The sequence below is a fragment of the Ambystoma mexicanum genome, chromosome 14 (genome assembly GCF_040938575.1).
Source record: "Ambystoma mexicanum isolate Mex_15411 chromosome 14, UKY_AmexF1_1, whole genome shotgun sequence".
In the NCBI taxonomy this organism is placed as follows: Eukaryota; Metazoa; Chordata; class Amphibia; order Caudata; family Ambystomatidae; genus Ambystoma; species Ambystoma mexicanum.
Window position 1 is genome coordinate 170,197,742 of NC_090940.1, and position 21,908 is coordinate 170,219,649.

The 21,908-nt window shown below is 44.0% G+C and overlaps 1 protein-coding gene across 2 annotated transcripts in view; it reads left to right on the forward strand.

Annotated features, from left to right (window-relative positions):
• The window catches only part of CAPN3 (calpain 3), a 338,459-nt gene that overhangs the window by 194,689 nt on the left and 121,862 nt on the right, over nt 1-21,908 (forward strand). Inside the window, exons 9-14 of one of the 2 annotated variants that reach the window (XM_069638824.1) lie at nt 3,215-3,292; nt 10,136-10,296; nt 10,509-10,678; nt 18,151-18,162; nt 19,410-19,618; nt 21,461-21,494. In XM_069638824.1, coding sequence (XP_069494925.1) covers nt 3,215-3,292; nt 10,136-10,296; nt 10,509-10,678; nt 18,151-18,162; nt 19,410-19,618; nt 21,461-21,494 — 664 coding nt within the window. Of the gene's footprint in view, nt 1-3,214; nt 3,293-10,135; nt 10,297-10,508; nt 10,679-18,150; nt 18,163-19,389; nt 19,619-21,460; nt 21,495-21,908 lie in introns of those variants that run through there. The other variant, XM_069638823.1, reaches the window with a different exon arrangement.

Genomic DNA, 21,908 nt, shown 5'->3' on the forward strand with positions numbered 1-21,908 from the left:
GATTGGACATGGTGGGCTGTCAGGAACCCGCAAGCAGAACTCGTAATGCGGCGGGACGGTATGAACGGTGCCGGTGCCTTACCGGCACCGTTCATACTGTCACCGTGAGGGTCCTGATGAGGCCCAATAGGTTCTTCTGAGAATTTTATGGCAATTCCTGAGTGAAAGTTGTCGATACTGTTCGTCAGAATTCTCTGAATGTCTCTAGGTTTTCTTTCAGATTCAGCTAAATGTACACTTTATTGAAATGAGATTCTGAGGTTGCAGGCACTGCTCGCCCTCATTCAGCACGCCCGGCTGTTGTATGCAGGTCCCTGCCTTACACCTCTGAGCTTCCCTCCTCTTGGGAAGTTGCCATTGTCTCATGCGTTTGTCAATTGCACTGCTTCAAGTGGGGCGTCTTTGCTTTGAACTTGTGATGGAGCATGGTACATTGGCATGGATTGCCCCTGTGCCCCTATGCCGCTATGTCCTTATGCTTGTCTGACTAAATGATTGGAATTCCTTAATCCTCAGATCCCGTGGCACTGGCATCCGTGGAGGGTCTCTAGCACCCCACCAGGCAAAACTCCACAACCTGTTTCTAATTAAAATAAAAAACTTCAACCAAAAAAAAGTTAACCATTTTTTTTATTTCATCCTAGTTACTGTAGAGATGGGAATCGGGCTCATTGATCACCATCTAAATGACCACCTCATTGAAAACTTAACTGTTCCCTCTTTTGCCCCAGCAGTCCCTAATTTCCTGATAGTACCTGATAGTAAGCATTATATTAGGTTTTTAACGGCCCCTGTTAGAAATAGAAAAGACTATTTATAACGAGATTCAGGAATCTCCTTAGAAGAACACGCATTGCAAAGCTGGTAGTCCCAGTTTGATACATGTAAAAGGTAAGATTTTTCATTTTATTTTTTAATAAATGAAGCCCAAGCACACACAATCCTACCCTCAAAATGTAGACAGTACGACCTATTGTCGTTTCCACTGCCTATTAGGCATGGTCACTGTGAAGGCATCATGAAGCAAGACACTGACAACAGATTCAAAGTTAAAAATAATAGTTTATTAAATCAAATGTCAGGATGGTGGAAGGCCTAACTTGCCCTATGCTAAGGTGAGATTTCCCTACCTGTATGAAACTAAGGAAAGTCAGAAAGTTCAACTTAAATCTGTCTGTGTCCAAAACCTATCCTTGCCCTCACAACGCTAAACAATGTGTAGGGGTGTCAATAACAAAAGAAATGGTCATGAACATAAAGTTCTGAGCTTCTTCCAGCTCTTGGCTTCCTTTTCAGCTCCCCTTCCCCAAGTTCAACAAACGTATCAAGATCTCAAGTTCAAGGCAACACGGTTCGACACAATCCTCTGGGTTCCCTGCCCCAAGTTTCAGGCAACACAATTCAAAAGAAAATGGTCCTGAGACTACGTCCTCAAGACAGCTTTTGCAGTTCATCAAGTCTCAGGGTTCCCTTCTCCAAGACTTCCACATAGCAACGGGTATTTGCTTCAGTCTTTCAAAGACTCTACTTTCGGTTTGAAGACTGGATTGCCTCACCAGTCTTCAGTCTTTCAAAGTTTCTCCTTAGCTTGTTGCACAATGTCTTTGGTTTTCACAATTTGGGGCTCACTGGTCTAGGCACACTTGTCCGACCACTCCGTCCACCCCTCACAGGTTGTGCAACGGGGCACCCCAGGCTCTTAAAGCCCACAAAGGTTTTTTTTTTCTGTAGGCGCCCCTGTGCACTGATTCACCTTGACGTAGCTTCTCCTTGCTGGCCTCTTGGCTCTATGTGCAACTTCACACTCTGCTGACATCTTCTGGTTAGCCTCTTGGCTTTGCCATACTGTGGCATAAACCTCGTGCCAGCCTTTGGACTTGCTGCACTGTATCTACTCATAAAGTTCACTTTGTGATGGTCTGGTTCATGCCCCACCTTTCTGTCGCACCCTTCCATATTTGCGCTATTTTCCGTAGGTGACTTTGAAATGGGTACTTTCTGTTCTGACTTTCATCAGCCATTAGCCTTGCCCATAAAGTTTTATTCAATTTAGCAGTCAATATACTTGGTTTCAGATTTTAATTCAGTCCAGTATTCAATATGCTTAAATCAGCTTGATTTCAAGTTTTCCTTCATACTGCACTTTGCTCCATATGTGCAGCCGGCTAGGAGCACCCCAGCTTTGAGTGGCTTTCTCGGACACTCACCGGTCCTTGGCGTTCTGCTCCGGCGGCTCTGCTGTTTCCTTTCTGCTTCTAAAGCCGGGGGTCAGCCTTTGCGAGCCCCGCTCGCTCTCCGGGTGCTGCAACTCGGCTGTTTCTGCATGTACGTGGACAGTCTTTTCTTCTTTCTTCCTCGCTCTCAGCTCCAGCTGCCATCTTTCCCACACGGTGGCTCCCATGCCTATGGCAGTTTAACAGCCCCGCTTGCCTGGGTCTCCACAGGTCCTGTGGGACATCGACTAGGTTCCTGGCTTCCTCTCAGGCCCAAATATGGCTGCCTCCACCTGAGAAGGTTCCCCTGCTGGTATCTCCCACAAAAGCCTACCTGTTGCTCCCTTTGCTGCTCTTTGGCTCTCCCTTTATACACCTGCAACCATTTGACATGTTGCAGGTGTGGAGTCTCAAATGGAATTGCCTGACTATGGTTAAAGGGATATGCCTGACCCAAACAGTACTCTGCAGGCATCTTCCTCTTCCCAGTAGTAGAGTGGTGAAATTAGGTTTTAGTGTTCATTACTCTGTCGCCTCTTCCTCGTCCCAGTACTGGCAAAGGTAAAATGATGTGGGCAAATAAGGGGAGATGTTTTACAGTAGCCTATAAAGCCCAGGGGAGGGTTAGGTTGGTCTTCAATATGGAAAAGGGGATACCATGTCTCGCCTGTGGGCACCCCATATCCAATTCTGAAGGACCCTCTACCCAGGTAATCCTCCCTCGCTTCTCCAATCCCCAGGGTCAGGATCCACACACAATAGCCTTTCTGTGGCCACCTGAGAAGAGGATCCAGGGGGAGTAGGAGTGAGGATACCCTCAGTTTTCTCACATCGCCCTCTCTAGATGTAGCCGGCTTAAGCATTACTGTTCATAGTATTGGTGTATGAGCGGGTAGTACAGCACCCGCTGGAGGTGTTGGGGTTTTCGAATGTCACATCGGTTTGTATAAACTGGCTCTTCTGCCATGCTGTGGATAATGTACCTATTTCTTGTTCCACAGAGCGAAGGAATGGTCTCTCATTGATAAATCCGAGAAGACCCGTCTGCAGCATCAGGTGAAGGAGGATGGCGAGTTCTGGTGAGGGTACAATTTGTGTATTTTCATGTGGGCGGTACGTGTGGGTGATTTTCTTAATTTGTGGCAAAAATATGCATTTTTATTGTAGATAAGATGTGCAAAGGGCATGCAAATAGTACCTTGTGGCATGCTCTATCAAAAGCAGATAAAATATCCAAGGAGATAAACCGTGAAAAGGAAGAATTCCAAAATGCGGCATTGACTCTAACAAAATCAAGGTTATCAAGGGTTCAAATAGGTCCTGGTTCACAGAGAGTTGCACTGTATCTAACAACGGGATACTGGTGTTATGAGCATCTTTGATTTGCACCTGCTGCCTTACACCTGATTCAAAAAGCCTAACACTGGGGTCAGTCTGGCGGTGTGTGGAGCATCCTTCAGATTCTTGTGTTCAAATGTGGATCATAGAGATCTGCTTGCACGGATATCGGAGATGCACCAGGACCCTCACCTGTGCTCCACTGTTAGGATTTATAATTCAGGAATATGGAAGAGGGTGTGAATCCAGATGCTGAATGCTGTCTCCACATTGGCTCCAGTGCAAATCTCTGTGACTCTGGCACATAGTATGTTTGAGCTGGTGATCATCTGTGCACATAGGCACTCCTGTAACCTGACACGCTAAGCTATTTTGAGGGTGCATGGCTGGTCAGGTGGCTAGAAAACCACCCTGTTCATTATTGGTTACTGTATCTAGCAATTTGAAAATTCGCTAATAAGTCCAACCCACTTCATTCCCCTCTTCTTATGGGGCCAGGTTTTTCACGTCGGGGCCACCATTTCATACCTTTCAATTTATTCCCATATTGTGGCAGGCGCGCTGGGTGTAGGGTTTTCTGAATACCATGGGCTCCACATCACATACTATTTCCTTTCCCAGTGGCCTCTAGGTAATGATGCTGGTTTCTTCTGATGTAATGATCGCCATACAATTAACCAATTAAACAACAAATAAGGCAGCAGATCTGCCTCTTTGTCTGAATTTTAGATCCAGTTTCCATATTGTGCAGTGCCGGTTGATGCTTTTTTAAAGTGGTGGTGCATACATTTTCCCCAAATTGGCACAAGTGCTAACTACCTGAAGAGGGGGTTTAGGTGGCTTCTTCCGGCCACCCCACCGAGGGCCTTTGAAAACAAAAAAATGTATCGAAATGGTGCATTTTACAGCACACATTTCAAGACAAATTGAGCGGTGTGTTGGGTCAGACGATGGACACAGACTCTGGTCTACCATATTCATGGGCTTTATTAACACAAGTGCAAAAACTCCTAACTTTCCCTCTAGTATAAGGGAGTTCCCTATTTAACCAAACTAATGTGCTCGTTATTCATCTGTGATAGTCCAAAAGTAAGATCTGTCCACAGTCAGAAAACTACCCTCTGCTGACCTTACCACCATATATATTTACTTATTTATTCATGTATTCTAATGTGATACAGTTTTTAAATTAAAACTTTACACATTTAAACAAACAATACTAAAACATGACAATCATTGCACTTAGTATAAAACATCAATTAATCGCTTCATCAAATAACAAACTTTCCACATAAAACATAAGAAACTAATATCTTAATAAAAAAATAAAAAGAACAGTAGAGAACAAGTAATAAGAAAAGGGAAGAAGCACTTTACAGTTACCAGTTGACCAGAGGTGACATGCATACTATGAGTTTTTCGTTGGTCAAGCTTTAATGCTAACCTAGGGTTTTCCAGTGAGATGCCAAGGAGTTTGACCGAGCTCAAATACTTTCCACCAGAGCCAGGGCCAAGACCTATTGGTTCCTCCTGCAATCCTCAGGTAGGCATTTGCTTTTCTGCAATAGCCCATATTCTAAAAAGAGCTATGTGTAGTTTAGGATTAAGGCTGTTGATACAATAGTACCAAAACTCAATAGACCCTATGTGTTCCAGGTTGTGTACATAACTCTTAAGATATTTTTTATGGTATTTGGTCATCCTAGGGCATAGGGTTAGTACATGCCTTGCCGTCTCAAGATTAGAAGACACACCACATATTCTACATGATTTTGCAGATTCTGGTAAAGTAGTGCCCCGTGTTCGGGTCACTAATGTGGGAAGATGGTTAATTTGCATTAGCAGCATGAAACGTCTCAGTACTACAGAAGGGCACAGATTAAGGTACTTTTGTCTCCTTTTGAAGGTGTAGAGAACTTAAGACACAAAAGTATAACTTTTCAAGGTCGCCAGGTGTGCATAGTTAGTCTGCCAATCCCATAAGGTTATGATTTTATGTGGATGGTGTATCATACTTTGGTTGTTTTGACCCCAACGCAGGGTCCAGCCACTTGCCTCATGAAGAGTTGCCATTTGTCTTTCCATTTTGGATTGTTTGGAGGTACCCATAGCTTCTTTCATACATCTTAATAAGGGATTGGATGGATTGTTCTTGATCTTGATGTAAAGTTCCGCTCTTTTACGTAGCACAACAGATTAGAGAGAGGATTCCTAGTTCTAGCCTCAGTATTGCAACTGGGATACATAATACATATATAGTTACATAAAACACAGGTGAATGTCTGCCTTGTCCTGTGAATTGGTTCTTCTCCACAGTCAGTTCAGTACTGAATCTCTATGTAGTCGTCAGTAACTACTCTTGTCAGGTTCCATAGTTCTGATACTGGATGTGTTTATGCTTCACTTGTCCTTTCTCTTGTTTTCTTCTTTTTTTCTCCTTTTACCTTCGCCTTGTTTTGTCCCTTGGTTCTCTCTACTTTTCTTACTACTCAGTTTCAAAGGATTAGTTTTATTCAAAGTCCATACTTTTTCTTGGTACTTTATATTCCCACAACTCACAAACCTCTGCTTATTCTCGACACTCTGTCTTTATTGGGACAAGTGTGAATGCTCAAATAATGATTTCCACTGTCTTTACTTATTCTTGATAGTTGGTCTCCATTGAGACGAGTATGATTCTTCCAATTATCTTCATTCACGGACCCTCAGGGTCTCTCGCTTTTCCTGTTAGCTGTGTTCCTCAGGGATAATGTCAATGGGTTCTATGCACGGTTCCATGTCATTTCATCGCGGGATGTTTTTTCGCTGGGTTTTTTACCGCAGATTATTTTACGAAAAAACTCATCAAATGTATTTATTTTTTATTTTTGGGGGTGTTCTCCCCCCCTCTGCTCCCCCACCCCCTTTAATTTTTTATATATTCTCAAACACCCACACCCAATTTATATATTTTTCTAACCCCCCCCCCCAAAAAAACTTTGAGTTTTTCGGGCAAAATATTTGCGGTAAAAAAAACCACGAAAAAACCTCCTGCGGATGATAGGACGTCGTACCCTATGCACATGGGGGACGCTCTGGATCAATTGTCAGGTCGGCTGTCTGGTCTCTCGGTGGTTTCCCACAGAGGCTCTCTCCAGTTTCATCCATTGTCTCTGCTTGCTCCTCTTTCATCAAAACAGTGTTGGCATAGTTTGTTGACTGCCTAGTCCAGCACAGCTTGTTCGTGATCATGCCAACGCGTGTTCCTCTTTCCGGGCCGGCACACCTTATATCCCTCTTAGTGCTCAATTTCTCTTTCTGGCTCCAACTTCAGGCGTACACGGCTGTGTCTGGCCTTTTGCTCCTTCGAAGGCGCCTCATGCCCAGGCTTCCTTCAGCACGTCTTTGCGAGTCTATTTAAAACACGCAAGCACTCTACTCTCTTTGCAGGTCTCTACCTCCTCTTTATTACGCTGTTGGGAGTCTTCCCCAGTGGACCGTGTACGTCCTTCTTTTGATTCATGATCATTACGTTTGCACTGTTTCTCTTCGTCTCAGTACATTTCAAGTTTCTATTCAGAGGTAGCAATACAGTACGTGGTTGACAATAACAAACTCTGATTGGTTTTCCCTCTTGTTCTTCATAGCATGTCTTAGAATGGGTAGGATAAGGATGTGGCTTGTGGAGTTCCTCCCCTGACTGGGAATCCTTGTCCTCCGAGGGGGGGGGGGGAGAGTCTCTTGCAGTGAGGTCCCTTCTTGCCTGCAGCCATCGGGAGAGTATTGTATAGCGGGCTCACCTCCCTAGCCTCACAGGGAAAGGCTCCCCCAGGGGAGAAGTGACCGAATCCAGCGATTTCGTTACAGCAGAGATGATGGAACACAGTTAATGTATTGGACATGTGCGTCTTTGTGATAGAAACATTTAATGTGCCATCTCAGTGGCTTTCCAATTACGGGTCCAAAGAAAATGTGACCTAATTGGCATGACAAAATGAAATGTCATCAATGGATGTGATCTCGTATCGAAAAACATTGGTCCCTCCCCGAATAGAGTGCTTGAAGATTTGAGAGATACCACGTTGGTAGATGTATTAGAGGCCCTCTTAAAAGTTTCAAGAAGTATTCTGATTCCATCTCATTGGGTGGTGCAGTTAGCCTTGATTCACTTTTAACTAATCCTGCCTTGGCCAAGAAACGGCTCTTTCAGGCGGATTGGATTTTCACCATTAACAGGATGAGATTGTATTCCCTCCACAATAGCTTTTCAATGGGAGACACACCGTTAGGCATACTACCATTATATTTGAAGAGATTTCCACACTGGAGACGAAACTTTATTTAATTCAGTTTAACCCTCTCCCTAACGCCCGGGTATTGGCAAAATGCTCAAAGTCACAGGAACTTTCCGGTTTCTGTAATCTTTGTCAATCTAAAAGCGAGAGTCTGAGTGATAGCATCATGATGGTTTTGAGGGGCAGGTTGGGGGTCCTTTAGGAACATAATTAAAGATTCATAAATCTATATATTTTATAGTGGTATTCACATTATATACTGTGTATTTTGAAGGTGTAAATTATATTTCAGCAATAAGCCCCTAGCAGGGGGGCATTACCGTTTGAGATAATGCACCGGTGCCCATTCGCCAGGCCCCGGGGCATTACCGGAACCGATAATGCCCCGCCCTGCAAGGGGCTTATGCTATTAGTACTCTGGCCCATAAGACTGGAGTACTGCTGTAGGAGTTTCGCAATTGGAAAAAGAAAAAAGAATTGCCTCTACGGAATGGGGAGATGGGACTATACATAATCCATTCTCCCTTTCCATGGCAGTCATTGAAAAAATAAAAAAAAATAAAAACAAAGAAAATGGAAAAGGAGAAGGCACTAAATGTAGCAGTGAGCGGAGCCTTGTTGGGCAGGAAAGGACCCAGCCAGGGCCAATCATATCGTTTGAAACAATGTGACTGTCCCTTGCAGTGTACTAATCTGAAATATAGTCTGGACACTAGATACATTCATTGTATACTGAGATGCGCGTATCAAGAAGTCTGCATTATATATTCTGGCTTTCACCCCAGCTCTGGGGGCGGACAGCATTGGTAACAGCCCGCCTACCCGAGCCTAGGTAGGCCCGACCAACGCTCAGGCCTCGGCAAGGCCTGGGGTCTGTTAACCGGTATGTCCGTCCCCCATAGCGGGGTGAAAGCCATTCACACCCGGGGTTTATCCGGGGTGCAAATTGTTTATTTTTTTCCTCTGGAGATTGGCATCGCTTGCGCAGCTAATCTCCCAAGATAAAAGAAAAAAAAGATGGCCGCCGCCATAGGAAAATGGGGCTAGGCCCCTTTTCCATTTCTAATAACCGGGAGCTGGAGGAGCGCCAGGACCGAAGCACTAAGCTCTGGTCCAGCAGGTAAGTGGGGAGGGAGGGAGGGAGGAAGGGGATGGGGAAGGGTGGGAGTTTGGTTGGGGTTGGGGAGGCAACAAGCCTAGGCTCTCTGTTGCCTCCCCAACATAAAAAAAAGATGGCACCACCCGGGGAAGGGCTTTGGGTGGCTGGAAACAGAGGGCAGAGAATGTGTAGTCTTGTTCCTTGTTGCAGCCACCTGAGTGCAAATGAAATATATGTACACACACCCACTATATAACAGGGTTTGAAATTGAGGGCATATGGGAGGTATTTAAGTCCTGCTTGTGGCCTAGAAGAGTTTGGTTAGCTTCACGAAAAGCTACCAGGAGCTACTTTCGGCTCCCCTGGACAACTGATGCCCAACACACCCATGTGAATTTAACTCTGGAATACCGTATAGACATTCAGACACATAGATACAACATTTAAAGCATAATGTGCTAAAATAATGGACAAAGTGATATAGTTTGTATTGTATGTAAAAGTTAGATTTGCAGATCACCATGTACTAGCTCCTGGTTCCCCAGTGGTAGCTTCTGGTCACTGGTTAATGCTGGATACCCAGCAGCTGCCTTTAGCTCCTGCTAATCCAATCTTAAATTCAATCCCTGATAATAAGCATGATACATTGCATTCAGAGATGTACAGCACATGCATTTCAGGGTATAATGTATACATCTCAATATACAATATTTCCCAATGCAGCTTCTACATGTATGAACCTTGAATTCTAGCCCTAATGCTGCCCTTGCAGAGTGGTGGTGTCATGTTGTGAACCAGGAGGGCATGTACAGGTTGGGGGGGCGTGGGGGGGGCTATGTAGCTGGTTGTGATGCGTGGGTGGCAGTGTAGCCGCAGCCGGCTGTAAGGTAAAGTTATGAATCTTGAATCCTGCCCATAATGGTACCCCCATAGAGTTTGGGGGATGGGTCCTGTGAGCCCGGAGCACATGTAGACGCTCGTCCATGCAGCTGGTTGCAGCACCTCGTGTGCCCAGTGGCTGCCGATCGAAAAGGTGATCAAGTTTGTGAATCAAGGAAGCAAGGAACCGAAAAAAATAAGGACATTTGTAGATGGGATTTGTTTGGGATTGTTCCAAATTTCAGGTGGTCTTCCTTTCAAACCTTCAGGTTTGTTAAAACAAGTCTAATGTATTTTTGGCAATAATCTTTCCGACTTCCTGCTCTTTCCAGGATGTCCTATGATGACTTCCTGAAGAACTTCACAAAGCTGGAGATCTGCAACCTGACCGCCGACGCCCTGGAGTCTGACCGACTGAAGACCTGGACTGTGTCGGTCAATGAGGGCCGATGGGTGCGGGGCTGTTCGGCCGGTGGATGTCGCAATTTCCCAGGTGCATAAAAAGTTTGAGCAGGCTCTTCTTTAAAGAGGCAAATGGGATCAAAAAGTGCTTCAAGACAATTAGTTTTCTGTCTCATGTTTTTGTCTTCTCTTTTCACCTTTTGAAAAGAAACAAGCATTAAAGATGCTGTAGATAATAAAACAGGTTGACCTCACAGTATTGGGAGAATTTGACTCCTCACCCTCTCCCATCTGCTGTTGTAGACACCTTTTGGACCAACCCTCAGTACCGCCTGCAGCTCCTAGAGGAGGACGACGACCCCGATGACAATGAGGTTGTTTGCAGCTTCCTGGTGTCCCTGATGCAAAAGAACCGCCGGAAAGATCGAAAACTGGGGGCCAATCTCTTCACAATTGGCTTTGCCATCTATGAGGTAATCCAGTTATAGCAGTCTGTCCCTTTGCGTCCATTGGCCGATGGTAATGACTGCATGACTACTGTGGCTGAGACTTCCTTATGAGGTAATCCCGTTCTAGCAGTCTGTCCCTTTGCGTCCATTGGCCGATGGTAATGACTGCATGACCGCTGTGGCTGAGAGTTCCCTATGAGGTACTCCAGTTATAGCAGTCTGTCCCTTTGCCGATGGTAATGACTGCATGACTACTGTGGCTGAGAGTTCCTTATGAGGTAATCCCGTTCTAGCAGTCTGTCCCTTTGCGTCCATTGGCCGATGGTAATGACTGCATGACCACTGTGGCTGAGAGTTCCTTATGAGGTACTCCAGTTATAGCAGTCTGTCCCTTTGCCGATGGTAATGACTGCATGACTACTGTGGCTGAGAGTTTCTTTTGAGGTACTCCAGTTATAGCAGTCTGTCCCTTTGCTGATGGTAATGACTGCATGACTACTGTGGCTGAGAGTTCCTTTTGAGGTACTCCAGTTATAGCAGTCTGCCCCTTTGCCGATGGTAATGACTGCATGACTACTGTGGCTGAGAGTTTCTTTTGACGTACTCCAGTTATAGCAGTCTGTCCCTTTGCGTCCATTGGCCGATGGTAATGACTGCATGACTACTGTGGCTGAGAGTTCCTTATGAGGTACTCCAGTTATAGCAGTCTGTCCCTTTGCCGATGGTAATGACTGCATGACTACTGTGGCTGAGAGTTCCTTTTGAGGTACTCCAGTTCTAGCAGTCTGTCCCTTTGCCGATGGTAATGACTGCATGACTACTGTGGCTGAGAGTTCCTTTTGAGGTACTCCAGTTCTAGCAGTCTGTCCCTTTGCCTCCATTGGCCGATGGTAATGACTGCCTGACCACTGTGGCTGAGGGTTCCTTATTAGTGCAGCAGGCCAACACATGGGATTAATTCTGAGAAAAACAAAACATTTAGAGTTCGAATGATGTTTATTATCCACCATCTTTACATTTTAGTTTGGAAGTAATGTAAATATGTACATTAATGAGCGAATCTCTACACGCTGGAATGCTTACACTGTTCATGTATTCGTAAATGGCCAATGGTGTCTGTGTAATCTGATTTTATTTTTAAAATGTTTTTCAAATTTAGTATTTGTTCAAATAACATTTTCTAAGAAACAAACACTTAGCTAAACAATATTTTTTTCTGTTTGGATCGCATATGGTTATGCTAAAGAAATAAGGAAACGTTACCACAATACTCACAAAGTTGGTAATTGAGATAGTATTGATTTTAAGACTATGATAAAACACACAGACACTGCCTAAGACTTACAGTGCATTGTTTCACACACATGATTGTTAGTTATTTCATCAATGCAAGCATTCTAAGGCGTTGTTTAGCGACACTTCCGCAAGAAGGAGAAACCTACTGCTTCAGAAGATGGGCGTATAGAGAGAACCGCTGTCTCCAGTTCTTGAAGCTGGTGATGTTTGCAAAACAAGATATTAAATTAATAGGAAAACGTCTTTTAAAATTTACGTTTGTTGTCTTAGCCATTAACCTTATAAATCACCACCAGTCTTGCAAGTATGCACTTATAAAGTCAGAGAACAGAAAATCCTTTTTAATGAAACGTACATTCTTGGCAGGTTTTCTGGATTATGCATGTTCAGCTAATTTACTTGAATGTTTGAGAAGGATCATTTGTTTTGGGAGAATGGAAATGTGCTTGGGTACGGCTGTTGCATGGTAATCTAATGCATGATAAGAAGTCCATGGATATCTGGATATAACGTTCATGTAAAATGTTAACATATTTTAGGTTTTATTTGTGTCGCATGATATTTTTCATTTTACTGTGTCCATAAGCATTCTCCCTTTTGATTTTAAAATATGCCTACTACAGCATTAAAAATCAGCCTGCGATGAAATAGTGAATTTACTCAAAATAAGAAGACGTGCAAAGACTGCACAGATCGTGTGGCTTGGCACATGGCGGTTATCGCCCCCATGACTGTACCCACGTCTTCAGAAGGGCCTTTATTTTTATTGGCCCAAAGACAACTGGGGGCGTGTAAATGTGACATTTTTTTTGCAACATTTACATCCATTTTTTGTATATTGTGAATAGAGGATTTCAAAAAGATAGTACTGTATCCTGCTATACTATCCCTGTGTAGTGCCTTCCAAGGGGGCCACAGCCTTCCAGAGGGCTCAGAACATGGCCTTTATCACCCAGTACAAATCTGCATGCTGAGGTGGCGGACAGTCGCATATTTTGGAACCCCACTTCCCAGCCTCTGCCGCTACTCCCACGACCAGGGAATACAAATCAAATTTTAAAAAAGTGCAAGAAATAGAACCCAAATACACATGACCAATGCACTGTGGCGGACCAACAGAACATGTGACACAGAAATGTTGTTTCAGGGATGTTAATTGTGGTTAGGATGGGAAATGGGATACACCGCTGTAGATTTTGGGGGCATATGTACAATGGGATACACTGCTGTAGATTTTGGGGGCATATGTATACATTAAAAAGATGTCCATGTTTCTACAGTGCCCAAGCATGAGGTGTAAAGAAGGGGGTAGACTATAGTATGTCGGGGGCATCCTATCTGGCTTGGATACTGCTCTCCAACTGAAATTCTGCCTTTCCCCTTACTTCGGGCCAGAGTATGTTGAAAGACCTAGTTGTGATCGTGATTGGTAGTGGGATAAGCACATGTTGATGTTCTGGGTTTATCTATAAATGATAATGATATCCCTGTCTAATGGCAACACTGCTCTCTCTTTGGATCTGTGGTCTAAGTATAGTGTTTGGGACAGAATGCTCTCCAATTTCCTAACATATGCTCAGGGATAAAGCAGCCACCTAGATCCTTGATTCCCAAACCGTCTCAGGAATACAGTGCCTGGTATGCTTCTTGGCTCACACACTTCAGTTGTGTGTCCAAGCACATTATTGATTTTAAAACTCTGTTCCAGGGGATATACAGTCCACCACACTCTTGTTACAAAACACATTGGGCCTCATTACGACCCAGGTGTTAAGGGTTAACGCCGTCGTTAACCCTTAACGCCTGATTCTGATTTTAACGGCTGCTTTTAGCAGCCGTTAAAATCCATGGCGCTAACCCGCCATGATGCTAATTACGCCACCGTAATTTACGGTGGCGTAATTAGCGCCTTCCCCACTCCCATTATGCCCTATGGGGCAAAAATGGAAATGGGGAAGGGAAAATGGGAAATGGGGATTTACCGCCCCACTCACCTTGGAATGGGGCGGTAAATCCGCCATCCACCATGGTGTAAACGTAGTTTACACCATGGTGGTAAAGTTGGCGTACTTAGCGCCTGGGTCGTAATGACCCCCATTCTCAGGGACATTTCGGCCCCTTCCCATGTTTCCTGTTTGACAAACACAATGTTGGGAATTTAGACCCAACACGCCATTCATGATCATTCGGGAGATATGGTGCCTGGCTCAACTCTTTCAGTTCCCGGAGATAAAGTGGCCAGCTCACCTCTGTTAGGAATAGAATGCTTGTGTCGCTTCATTTAGGGATATTAAGCCCAGCTGACCCCTTCAAGGTTTTTAGGGCCTGGGTCACTTGGTAGCCGCTTCATGGTTCTAACCCTCTTGGCTCTCTCAGGACTCGCAGCTTCTCTCTGGACCATCCGCTCCCTCGGGTAAACCAGTCCACATAGCTGGAGTTAGTTCACTGAAAGGTTTCAGATAGCAAGGGATCATTCCTTTGTGCAAAGGCTAAATCAGGGAAAACATTTTGTTCTTCAATAACACCAGATGGTAAAATTAGTTGGGGTCTTTTATCAGCTTCTCTGAAGACCAATTTACCTCTTTCTGTGGTCTATTGTTCTATGGTTTCCTTTTAACAGGGGGAACAGAGCTCTTTCAAGTATCCCTTGTGCTATTTTATCCCGGGGTTGGATTTCAAATGCTGTCTCCCCATCTTTCTGTAAGGAAACCTTTCAATCTCCCCTAAAATCGGGGTCAATGACTCCTGCTATTACATCTAATCCAAACTTCAGGCCAGTCCTGACTTGGGAGCTAATCTAACGTCCAGGGGGAGGTATTTGGACCAAATCACTAAGTATCAATCCCCTTTCTCCCAGAGGGATGGACACTTCCCTAATACTGCACATGTAAAAGCCAATGGAGCCTTTTGTAGTTACACTTGGATCTGAGGCTCTGTTACTCAGTTTTTGAAACTTCAGGGTCCCCCAACTTGCTTTAGTTGAGCCGCATCCCACTCTGACACCATATATGAGGCAGGCATGGTATAACAAGTTAGACACAGACACAAAGGTACACGTTTCTACACATTTTGTTAAGTTTTGAATTGGGGTTGGAGACTTCCAACTGGCCCTACTTCTATAATGGGAGTAGTCTCGACCATCAAGGTAAAATAACATAGTCCATGTCAGTTAGTCAAACAAAGAAAAAGTCTGTCGGAAAGGTATACTGCCTTCATGCTTAACAATAACTAAGCGTGGGGAAATGTATGAATATAAGAGTGTATCAAAAGAAAGTCAGAATGGCAAAGAAGTTGGTTCACAACTCCCTTCCCTAAGTTCAAGTCATTGGTGCTCTTTAAGAGTTCCTTCAAGGTGGGTAGTAGGCACAGTTCAAAGAGTTCACATAAGTCTTTCAGGCTTCCCTCATCTGACTCAACATTAGTTTAATATGTATTGCAGTTCTCTCAGGCTTCCCTCACCTGTTTAACCATCATCAATATAACACAATTCTGATGTAACAATATTTCGGGTGAATCTTTCACCATAGGCCCCTGTCGCTCCAGGAAAACGAGTAACCTTCAGGCACATCAAATAAAGGATTCCTCCAGCTTCTCGGCTTTCCTTTCAACACCTCTGTGGTTTCTTGGAGATACGACTCCCTCGCCTTGCTGTCTCATGCGCTCACTCGCAATTTGTAAGCATCTCGGCCTACCGTTCTCCGCAGCTTGGTGTTCAACAGCCCTTGCTCAGCTGTTCCTTCTCGTACCCGGTCTCGCCCTCTGACTCTGTGCTGCACCTCTTATACTCTGGGTTGCCGTCAATGAGTTTCAGGTGTCTGTGATTGCGACTGAATGCCTGACCCTGCCTGGCCTCATTAGGCGGACAGGGCCATTGCATATCACTAGTGGTAATCTTCCTAGTCTCAGTCTTCCTTGTCTCAGTAGTTCGGCTGATAAAGAAATGAGAGGAATTATGGGAGTTGTACTATCCAATAAAGGTAGAGGGAATACGGGGTAAACTGTCAGGAAATGGGGGTTACCATATCTCACATTCCGGCGCCTCGTCCCCACTACCCGAGGACCCCCTACGCTGGTGATCCTCCCTCGCTTGTACACCCCTAGGGATCGGGGATCTAATAGTGATGGCCCTTCCCTGGCCACCTGAATAAGGGATTCCCGGGGACTGAGCAGTGAAACACCCTCAGGTTTTTCACAGTTCACACAATTTCACACTCAAAATTAATTATCACTTTGAACCACATATCTTCCAATGCATTTCTTTTCTTGCATCTATCAAACCCAGACAGGGTCCATCAATGATAAATACCACCCTTTTTCTCGCCTTGCAAATAAATTAAAAACGTACCTATTGCCTCACTTCTTCCGCTCCTCTTTCCTAGTAATTTCTTCTTTCATGCACTGTGGTTGCAATGAAAAGAGAAAAGGGGCTCTTTTAGAGCTTCCTTATGTCTTTTCTTCCATGCAGGCCTCATCTTGTTGTATTTTCTTGCAGGTCTCTTTCCATTTTGGAAATGGGTTTATGTGCCCCATGTGAACCTGTTGGGCGGCTATCAGTCACAATGGCCTGCTTAGGCATATTTGCTCAGGAATTACAAGTGGGTCGGCCTAGAGAACATTTGTACCCTAAAACTGAGTCAAGAACGTGGGGGAAGGGGTAGATAGCGGTTCAACACCCACTAGATACTCCACATCTCCCTGCCCATTGCCCCTTATCTCGCCATCCTTTTCCCCCACCTTCACCTAAAATTTGGCTGCACTCTCTTCCCCTTGGCCTTAGCTGCTCGAGGTTTATTGCATACCTATGAATGCACTCCTAAAAATGACCCTCAAAACAAGACTACAAGAGTTGCAAGAGTTGTTTAGGTCACAAACACAGTTAGGCATGATACAAATGTGTGGGGGGGTCAGGGGGTGCGAACACGTGGATCGTGCAGAGTGAATAATTTCCTGTTAAAATTAACCGTACAAAATAACAGACATATCTTTTTACGTTTGTGTTGACAAGTTAGGAGGATTACCGCTGAATTAACATTTTGGGCCTGGTTAGAAATCTGAGAGTAACTTGGTGGAAAATCTGCAGATCTACTGCCAAAATCATTTATCTTTACCACTACTCTGTCCTGTGGCATTACCACAGCATTATGAGGGTTGGTGTGGCCATGCAAATACCCATTTTTGGAGTCCATGGGGATTTTGGCTGCAAGTGGTCATTCTGGAAATTGTTCGTGGTGAAGAGGTTGACTGACCTCCAGCTTTTTTCTAGAGGTGAATCCTCCACTTTACCTCCAACCTTTACCTCCAAACTCAGAATTCAGCGGTGCGGAAAAAAGGCCAAAAAGTTTCAGTCATGGAAATACCTCCACTTTACCACACCCCCACTCGTAATGAGGCCCTTTAACACAATCCCTGCATAAGTGAGTTGTTTGCATCTAATAGACAGGCAATCAATAAGTTGCCAAAAAGAAATTCTTTGGTTTTAGAATCCTAGAAAAATCAACATCTCTTCCCAGAATTGCTGATTTGTGCATCTCTCCAGATATGGCCGCCTGGGGAGCGTCAAGACCCAAGGCAGTTAACATAGGCCCTCTGATTGTCCTTTTTATGTAATATACTCGAAATAGTGCCATCTCGAAATATCGTGCGCCCCACTCCCCATCTCTTGCAAATGATCCCACTCTTCTGATTCTCAAACTCGGACACATACACTCACACGTTGACAGTCACTGTTACTCTGTTTCTTTGCCTTGTACACCTTCGACCTCACGTCACATAATCCCTCCAAAATATGGTTTTGTAAACTATAACCAGTTTAGTTATTTATTGGACCAACAAACAAGCTGTTTTACATCAAACAACATCTGGAAAAACCTGTAATCCTTACTTAATAAATGTGGTCAAACATTTAAAGACAAAACTAAACCGAAATGCATAATGGGGGCTGTAAATACTCGTAGGTGCCCCTTCAAAAGCAAGTCTGCAATACCAAATGAGATTTGTGAGCAGGGCACCCAGGAACATTGCAGGTCCAGGCAGGGGCTTCACCAGCCCTTCCTTCCTGAAATCTAGGACCGCGCTTGGAGCATGAACCTATGAATAACTATTTGATCAATTTGAGATTGATATCTGAACTTTTGTAATCTTGTACTTGGACCCTTGGGAGTGATTGCTAACCTTTATTTATCTGTTTCCTTCTCTCCAAGGTGCCCAAAGAGGTATGTACCTATGGACATTGAGGAAAGGGCTGTCCTGTTGGAGAAGTCGGTGAAGGTTTGCTTGAAATCGAGGTCATGTAAAATAGTAGCGGTTGAAAAGGGCCTTCTCGGTTCAAGCGTCTGTACTATGGCACATGCTACCAGCTCCCCCACCCCCAATATGAACCATAGAAGGTCGATTATAAAGACCATGCTCTTTGCAAACCTCGATAAGTAGGTTGTCAGGCCAACAATTTCTCTTTGGGTTTTCTTAGTGCTACAATGCCTATCCAGTGTGTGTGCACAGATGCCTTCAGCCTGTTCTCCATAGATTGTGGACTATGACTCCAAAACCTATGCAGGTCCACTGAGCAAGGGGTCCACATCTGGATTACCCTGGCTCACTGTGCCTTAGAGAGGCTTGTCTTCACCACACTGATGAGGCCCAACAAGGCCGAAACACGTGTCTGAGGTTGCTGATGGTACTCTTGTTCAGAGGAGAATTGCCCAGCATTTCGGTGCTTGACTGCCCAAGCGGGTGGGATCATACTGATATGCAAATTAATATTTCTCCTCTATGAAGAGAACAGGTTATTTGAACGATGTGCTTCCCCAGTAGACGGGCTCCCAAACTTTTCTCGAAGCAAAATATGTCTTTATTTTTTCTGATGTCTAAAGAATGTTTATTTGCCCGCTGCAAATAGTTTAGAATATCAACACAAACGATTGAACTTTGCATATCTAAATGCAAATGACATGCCCACTACAAATAGAAAATGATGGTGTAATGCTGTTCAAGTCCCATTGTTGGGACTAAAGGTCTATCCTATTGGATATTTTTCATATCATCCTGTCATAGCAAGAACCTTAATGAACATGCATGGAAGTTATCAGATTTATTTATTCCTTATTGTGCATAGTTATCTATTGTTTTCGTAATTATTTGAGGTTTTGTTTAATATAACAAGTTTGTACGAAATCTAATCAGTAAATTTCTGTATTTTAATGAGTCAAGGTTGTGCTTTATATATCTCCTTTAAAGATTTCTAAAGAATCTGCAGATGCCTAAAGCTAATTTTACTGAATGGGTGATACCTTTTCAGGGGTCTGTAACCTTTGACTTAGCATATGTTTCGGACTACAATTGCCATCAGCCCTAGTCAGTATAGTCGATGGGATTGGATCATTGGAGTCATAGTCCAAAAAATCTGAGCTGCAGGTTACAGACTCCTGCCTTATATGAACAGATTCCAATGTTCTTTCTTTAGATGCACGGTAACAAACAACACCTACAGAAGGACTTCTTCCTCTACAATGCCTCCAAGGCCCGGTGCAAGTCGTACATCAACATGCGAGAAGTCTCGGAGCGCATTCGACTTCCGCCCAGCGAGTACGTCATCATCCCTTCGACATATGAGCCTCACGAGGAGGGAGACTTCATCCTCAGGGTTTTCTCAGAGAAGAGAAATACGTCCGAGTAAGTAGAAAAACCACATGGGGGTTAGCGGGGGGGGGCATCTGCTCTAAATGGTTATTGATAAGTTTACCAGAAAACTCCATGTCACTGGGGACACCATGACCCCATCCTGGACTTTGTTGTCTGTCCATTGCATTATGGGAGGTATTTTCAATTGAACAAAATGGACTAAAGTAAAACTACTGTAAAAGAAAAGCCCGGGGCTGGAGTATGTGACATGGAGTGATCTGATAACCTTAGTTATAGATATGTTAGTTGGATGCAAAGGTGCATTTTTGCTAACGATCCGGGGAGGTGAGGCCTGGATATTCTACGGGCTTAGATAGGAGTCACGGTTGCTTCCCCCCATGTATGTCTCTCCAACCCATGTAATCTGCTTTGCTAACCCTGCAATTTAACTAACCTGGATATTGATCTTATAAAAGTAAGTGTGCCTTTAGCCTTTGCTTTATAATTATCTCAGTGTTGCTCCTGCATTGTTTATTAACATGCTCAAGCCTCATGTTTTCAATAAAGATTGTTTGAAGAAAAATCAATTTTGTTGTCATGACTGTTAAAGGTTGTGAGATATTGCTTTCCACAATGTCGTTTGGGGGTCAAATTTCATGCGCTGTCACTTCACTGGCGCTCTGCATATGAGGAAATGACACTGCAGAAGCGTGATGGGACGAGGGGAGTTCATATCTAATATCTGCTTCTTTCCTCCTGAGAATGTGCACATCTGTACTATGTATGGTCAAAGCAACACTTTAGTAGGAGGAATTTGCAGACCGGTTCAGTTTGGGGCAGCCATGAATGCATATAGCTTAGCCACTCGATCAGGTCAACTGGGAGTTTGTCCCCTTGTGCATTGATTGTTTTATATACATATTTTCAGAGCTTTGCTTGCCATTTTGCAACTCTATGAACAATGATACGCTGAATTGATGACATTTGGAGGATGTAAGGCTGGTTGGACCCACCAAGATGCAAACAGCGTCTCCGGGTTTATAAAGATACTTTCAGCACAAGCATTAATCCACTGACCTATTTTCCAAGTAGCTCTACTAACCTTATAGGGGATTCCCCATAGCCAGTGAATAGGTTCCATTCCCCTGGCAGATGAAGTGCTGCTACTCTAGGCACGTGCGGAAGGGTTTCACAGATCTTTGAGACTGTCTGGTTCCATCGTGGTCTTTCGTAGTCAATTAATTTACTTAGGAGTTTTGTAAAGCGCCGTATGCAACCTCAGGGTTGCTTAAGTGTGGCAACCAATGGGCCGCCGGAGTGGCGATAATGACTTCCTGAGTGTCCGGCCCCACTTGGTTATTCATGAGCAAATAATTGGCTCAAATTTGGACCCAGGTTACAAGTGCAAGGATCATCCATTAGTTGCGAATGGCTTCAGTCTCTTGAAGTAGATCAAAAGATTAGGTGAAAGAGCATGTAGCTTCAGAGGAAGATGGGGAGCTGCGTGGGAGAAGGAGCGGAGGAATACCTTGTGGGAGTCCTCAAAATAATAATAATCCTAATAGCAATAAAAGCAATAGTATCATCCTTCTTTATAGAGCTTCAGCCTGGATAGGAATCAATATCACCCAATTTAAAAGTACTCAAATTGCCATCCCCGTATATAAGTGCGGATACGGCTGGAGGTGGTTCTCCGATCTCTTTAGGAGAGAGCGGAGCGATCATACCAGCTTTGCCATGACCTGCAATTCACTAAGAGCCGAAGAATGGAACTCTTTTCTTTGCAAATTTGTAGATGTTTTGGTCTGTCATTCGTAAGAACAGTATATTCTTTTTGATTGATTGAATGCTTACAAATAATTGTATTTTTTTATTTTTTTTATTTTTTTTTAGGGAAGTTGAAAAGATTACAGTGGACCGTCCAAGCGTAAGTACCTCCCTTTGACGGGTATAACCTTCTCTTTATTGGACCGGGGCGCACCAATGGCCCTTGGGGGAAATTCCTGGGCAATTGAGACGTGTTTATTTGGTTTCCTTTTTCATAAAATATAGGCAGTCGTGTATTAGTAGTAACTCACAAGTGCATTCTTTGTTTTTTTTTAACTGATCTGTGGTTGAGTACTGTATTTTCAAACTTTGTAAAATCAACCGTATCTGGTTGGTTGCGTGTTGCATCTCTCTACCACCAAATAAAGTGATTCAGAAATAGTTACACTCCTTTCATCTTTGGAATAAAAGGAAACAAAAGTTGGTAGAAAAAGCCACACCTTTTTCTCTTCAGCGTCTTAATATGCATTGCACGCCCTCTAACATTTCCAAGAGGCGCAGGGCCCACTTCAAT